The 6,000-nt window shown below is 44.0% G+C and overlaps 1 protein-coding gene across 1 annotated transcript in view; it reads right to left on the reverse strand.

Annotated features, from left to right (window-relative positions):
• Ptpro (protein tyrosine phosphatase receptor type O) overlaps positions 1-5,435 on the reverse strand; it is a 198,918-nt gene extending 193,483 nt beyond the window's left edge. Inside the window, exon 1 of the mRNA XM_035448717.1 lies at positions 5,304-5,435. Within this exon, the coding sequence (XP_035304608.1) occupies positions 5,304-5,435 (132 nt within the window). The remainder of the gene's footprint in view (positions 1-5,303) is intronic.
• Positions 5,436-6,000: the final 565 nt, after the last annotated feature.

Raw genomic sequence — 6,000 nt, forward strand, 5'->3', positions numbered from 1 at the left:
TCCTGTGACTAGGAATACAGAAATACTGACCGGGTAGGCATAATGATGACCTTGGGGAGCAGTGGTGTGGAATGGGAACCACAAACATTTTTGGTATGCCTGTATTGGCCTGCTAGTTCCAGGTTTTACAGGAACCATTCGCCATTACTATGTCAACTGTGACTTGCTTTTTTTAGAGAGGGTTCCATCTTGCTGTAAGCATAGATAGCCATGAGCTTTATATCCTCCTGCATCAGCCTGCTGAGTGCTAGGTTGACAGACATGCAACACCATTCCCAACTGCTACAGGTTTTTGTTTGTCTATTTTTTTATGCAGCCCTGGCTAGCCTTAAAGTTGTGCTATAATCAACTCTGACCTTGAACTCTTGATTATGCCTTCCAAGGCCTGGAATTACAGGCATTCCTGCTTGTCATTGATGCTTTCAATCTTTTAATTAATTTTTAAAACATTTATTTACTTTTATGTGAAATAGTGCTTTGCCTGTGTGTGTGTGTGTGTGTGTGTGTGTGTGTGTGTGTGTGTGTATCACATTTGTGTAGTACCTATGCCAGCCAGACGAGGGTGTCAGAGCCTCTGAAGCTAGAGTTACAGATGGATGTGAACTACCATTTGCCTGCTGGGGACTGAACCTGGGTCTTCTGCAAGAGCAGTAAGCACTGTTAACCATCCAGTCATTTCTCCAGCCCCCAGTTACTGCTTTTGAACTGATAAAATCAACTAACAGTTTAAGAAGCACTGATGAATAAGTGCATAATTGAGGATATCATATTTTTGAGAAAAATAACAGGTTTGTATTTCAATTTGTGATTTTAATAATATATTAGTATATGATTGATAAAGGTTTACTATTTATAGTGTAGTGATTGCATTATAATTATGATTATTTAACCATTATAATGATAGCTCTTCAGCTTTCCTTATATAGGCATGTTTACAAGTCAATTATTAGAATATCTCAGAATGCTTAGAAGCTGTTTCTATAGTGAAGAAAAATTTTATCCTGTTTATTAAGTTGTTGTCATGCTTCTAATGCCAATGCTAACACACAGAGAAAGACAAAAGTTATGAGATAAAATTTTATCTCAAAAGTATTTATAATGGCCGGGCGTTGGTAGTGCATGCCTTTAATCCCAGCACTCAGGAGGCAGAGGCAGGCGGATCTCTGTGAGTTCAAGGCTAGCCTGGTCTCCAGAGCGAGTGCCAGATTAGGCTCCAAAGCTACACGGAGAAACCCTGTCTTGAAAAACCATATATATATATATATATATATATATATATATATATATATATACGTATTTGGATTCATTGGAGGGGAACCATTTAATACTGTGTAGTACAGCTCATCTTTGCACTAGGATATACCTAAGAAAAGGAGGCATCAATGGACCCATGAATCTGGACTCATTAAACTAGAGGAGAGGAGAAATCAGTTTCTTTACTGATTTCTGTTAAGCTGCCTATTTTGTCATACTGCCACTGACCACAGTAATGGTACCAACACAAAGATCTCTTTCAAAATCCTTAAGACTCAAGTTGGTTCAAAGCGGGGCAGGTGGCTCAGCAGGTAAGTGCTTACTCTGCAAACATGAGAACCCGAGTTTAGATCCCCACTGCCTATGCAAAAAGTCAAAAGTGGGAAAAGGTGTCTACAACCCCACAGGTGGATTCCCCAGAGCTCTCTGGCTAGCCAGCCAGTCTAGCTTAAACAATGAGTTCAAGTTTCAGTGAAAGACCATGTCTCAAAAAATAAGAAGACAGAGTGATCATGGAAGATACCTTATGTCAACCTCCACTCCCTGCATAGGCACACACTTGCAATACTACACACAAACATCCATAATAGATACAGATACTCTACCGTTAATCTACAGTTAAGGCAAAGGGATAGTGGGGATTTTCTCTAGCATACAGTGGTAGTCTTTTACACCGTAATGACCTAAAGCAGGAATGCGCTCACGGTGGGAAGGCTCAACACCCATCACCTGAAAAAGCAGAGGCAGTGAACTGTTCCCAGAACACTTGAGATAAAATTCCCATGGGAAAATGAGACATATTGGGTATGCATGTGTGTGACAGAGAAAGACAGGCAGAGACAGACAGAGAGAGATGGAATTCTCATGGAAGTGGAGAAAGGCAGAAAGACCATGGACTGTACATATTTATCCTGGTTAAGAGTACAATGGCCAATATCATAACATTCATTAAAATTGAACACAGACCTTTTCAAAAGTACAGTATTGATACCCCTTTCAAAGTTAATAATCTTTGATGGCATCTCATGTCAGAGCAGAAATACAGAAATGTAGACAGGATAAGAAAGAAATAAAGGGATCGTGCTTCAAAGGGGTAGGGAGCTTCCAGTTGACCATAAGTAAGAAACACTTCAGGGAAGACAGACATCAAACTCTGATGAGGTCATAGTCTGCAGTGTGTGTCTTAGTTGATAAAGCACTAGTATTGACTGGGTTGATGACATAGGAAGCCATTTGCAGGAAAGGCAGTAAAAATGTGATGTTGTGTTGTTTTCAGTAGGAATTATGGGAAGACACACAGGAGGGAGACACTAAATAAGCAATCCATTTGATCCATAGACAGAAGATGAGACCGGAAGGCTCTTGATGGATAGTAGAGCTTTGACTTTTGTTTCTAGTTATACAGCCACGCTTACCATCAACATCAATATGTAATTCTAAGTGTTTCATGACCAGCGCCAGGTATACACCACATCAGTTATGCAGATGTCAGCTCACAAGGTGCAGTGGCTGACTCAGACAATCTTACTATTAGACAACTATTTAGTACCTTACTAAATGCATTCACAGCTAAAGTATGGACAAGCAAGGATGCACAATGCGTTGCATGCTCAACCCCTTTCAGGTACCTTCCTTGAAAATGGCTATAAGCCAGCATATCATACATACCCCAGTCTTCCCATAACTTAGGTTTACCTGAATTCTAAAAAACATGAACCAAGAGGTGGTGGCACACGCCTTTAATGCCAGCACTCAGGAGACAGAGGCAGGTGGATATCTGTAAGTTTGAGGCCAGCCTAGTCTACAAATCAAGTTCCAGGACAGCCAGAGCTGTTACACAGAGAAACCCTGTCCTGATAAACCAGAAAAAAGAAAGAAAAGAAATATGAAATTGCAGGCCAAGCTTCAGAGTTGAATATATTTGACTTAAATTCTTTAGAAATATTTGCTCACATGGAGGATATAAATATGAACATTAGTAAATGTTCGTTATAATTAAATCTATGGTATTTTTACAGGGGGTGGGAAAATAGTTTGTTTAATGCCCATGGACCAATTTAGGATGTATCATTGAAATCTGGTAGACTGATTGACATATAATAGTGGATTGTTTCAATGTTCATGCCACCATGTGCATGGTTATATCTATTTTATTGGTTCTTGTTCAGTACTTTGAATTAAAAGCCTCAAAATTATAAAGTGCTTATACTGTATGCCTGATGCACCACGTAATATACCAACTACACATTTTATGATACTACACTATATGCCTAATTTAGCACTTCGAACATCTCTCGTTAACTGTTTGGAAATGTGATTCAATCAAAGAGCATGTGTGAAAAACGCTTAGAAGATTGAGACTTAGCAGCTTTTCCATTTATAGGTTTTCCTCTTTCTGCTATACTTTATACTAAGATGAAACAAATGCTGCCCTTACATGAAATAAGTATGAGTAACTTCCCTTACAAAATTATTTTCTCATTAGTGTAATGCTTGCTAAAGATTTGTCCGTGTATGTGCTATGATGTGTAGCTTATCATAATAGCCATTTGCTGGCAAATGTTGAGAAATACACATATTGTGTAAAAGAGAGTAGAAGTCTATTACAGTCAGTAAGATACAGCCATGCTATCCCTTCTGAAATTTTCTTATTCCATTATCATGTTTTTCCATCTCTTCTCCCCAAATAAATATTCTCCTTTCTAGAGTTACCATGCACTATGAAGCAAAGACCTGAAATTGTTCCAAATGTTAAATGTAACTCAGATCTCTCTCTCTCTCTCTCTCTCTCTCTCTCTCTCTCTCTCTCTCTCTCTCTCTCTCTCACACACACACACACACACACACACGAAATTCTGTTCTCAGGAAACCATGTACATCAGTTTTTCATCTTCAGTTCTCCTAGAGTGCTGCCCAGACATCTTAGTTGTTGCAAAGTCTAGCAAATGCTTAAAAAACGTTAATTATAAAAAGAATACTCAAATAAGCATAATATATCTGTGGTGTATATTAAGGAAAAGCCTCCTACAGGGAAAACATGCAACTGAATTTATTATTTACCAGATTTTAAAATAAGGTATCGACTGACAACTTAAAAACTGAACGCATATCAATCAAATACAAATCAAAACTTCACTCCTGTACTTCCTTGCTGTTTGCCCAGAGACATTTCCCCGAGATCCTGGAGGACAAGGAGAAAACAGAGAGTACTTTACACTGATGCTGCCGGGCACTTGGGTCCTGTTCACTATAACCTTGGGGAGCATTCATAATTAATGGGCGTATAACCAAGACTTGAATCCCCAACGCGGAAGCATTGGCAGTCACTAACGGACAGACCTTCCCGAGCTAGGTGGCTACGTGGTACTGAAAGGATAGCTCCGAGTCACCTGTGGACACGCTTGAGTCGCAGGGCCAAGAAGGGAAAAGGACTAAACAGCACAGAGCAAAAGTAAACCCTTGAAAACAGGAGCGAGGGGTACTGCTTCCTAACTTGCCTCACGTGCCAGAAAAACAACTAGCTGTTGTTGTTTTTTCTTTTCTATTTTAATTGCAGGCTTTAAGTGTCCAGCTTTTGTTTTTAAACAGAATTTTCCTGTTCACTTTTTTCTCAAAGTGCAATTTTGAGCTTGAGCACACGTTCCAAAGAGGACAGGAAAAGTGAATTTTATATTCCACCATTAAAACCAGAGGCGGCACCCTGTAATGAGAGGACGAAGTGGGGGACGTGGGGGAGTTTTCTCCAGGCATCCCCAGATGGATGGAGGTTAAGACAGGGAGAGACCTCCGCGAGACTCGAGCTCATTCATTCCTTGTTCAATGTCCTAGCCCTGCCTGGCCGGCGCGTCTGGTCCAGAGCTCAGCGCCCTGCGTGTGATTCCCGCAGAAGGTAAATTGACGGAGACAAAGCAGCCGCACGGAGGCTCCACTGGGGGAGGGCGAGAAGGTGAAGTGGAATTGGGGTGCAGTGGGGACCGGTAAAGAAAGTGACCTCCTTTTTGCTGGAGAAAGCCCTTTCCGGCTAGCCCATCGCCGGGGTGTCAGAGTACAAAGGGAGACAACTGGAAGGCGCAAACTTCCACATCTTTGCACCCGAATCCCCGCAGCCCAGCCCGCACCGCGCTGAGGACAAAGCGTGCGCGGCTGGCGATCCCCGCCTGGCCACCGCGCCCCGAGACCATAGTTCCTCACGGCGCGATGGATCCCCGTCCCCGAGGACTCGGGGGTCCCCTACCTGGAGCAGCACAAAGAGCCAGAGCAGAGGCAGCAGGCGACGGCCCCCGAGCGTTCCCCTGGGCAGATGCCCCATCGTGGCGCGGCCAGGGACCCGGGAGGGACGGCAGCGCCAGCGGGTCCCCGTGGCGCTCACAATGACCAGTCCTGGCTGGCAGCCTCAGACCCCGGGCGCCCGGGCGTCTCCCGGCGGCCGCATGTCGCCTGGCCGGTCCCCCTGCGCTTCCGGATGGATCACTCTCCTCTTCTGCGCCCGAGTCCGGCGAGAACGTGCCAGGAGCCGGCGTTGCTTTAATGGCTCAGGATGGAGAGGGTGGGGATGGCAGTGGGCGAGGCTCTGCGCCACAGACAGCGGTTGCCACGCGAGGAAGGGGTCGGCGTGGGGAGGGAGCGGCTCCGGCTCCGCAGGCAGGCAGGCAGGCAGCTCTCAGCGGCCCCCTAGCAACAGGGGTGTTCTCTCTCCCAGCCAGGAACTCCGAAAGTGCGGATCTCGGGTCCTCCCACCAGGGCCTG

The sequence above is a fragment of the Cricetulus griseus genome, chromosome 8 (assembly GCF_003668045.3).
Source record: "Cricetulus griseus strain 17A/GY chromosome 8, alternate assembly CriGri-PICRH-1.0, whole genome shotgun sequence".
NCBI classification, from domain to species: Eukaryota; Metazoa; Chordata; class Mammalia; order Rodentia; family Cricetidae; genus Cricetulus; species Cricetulus griseus.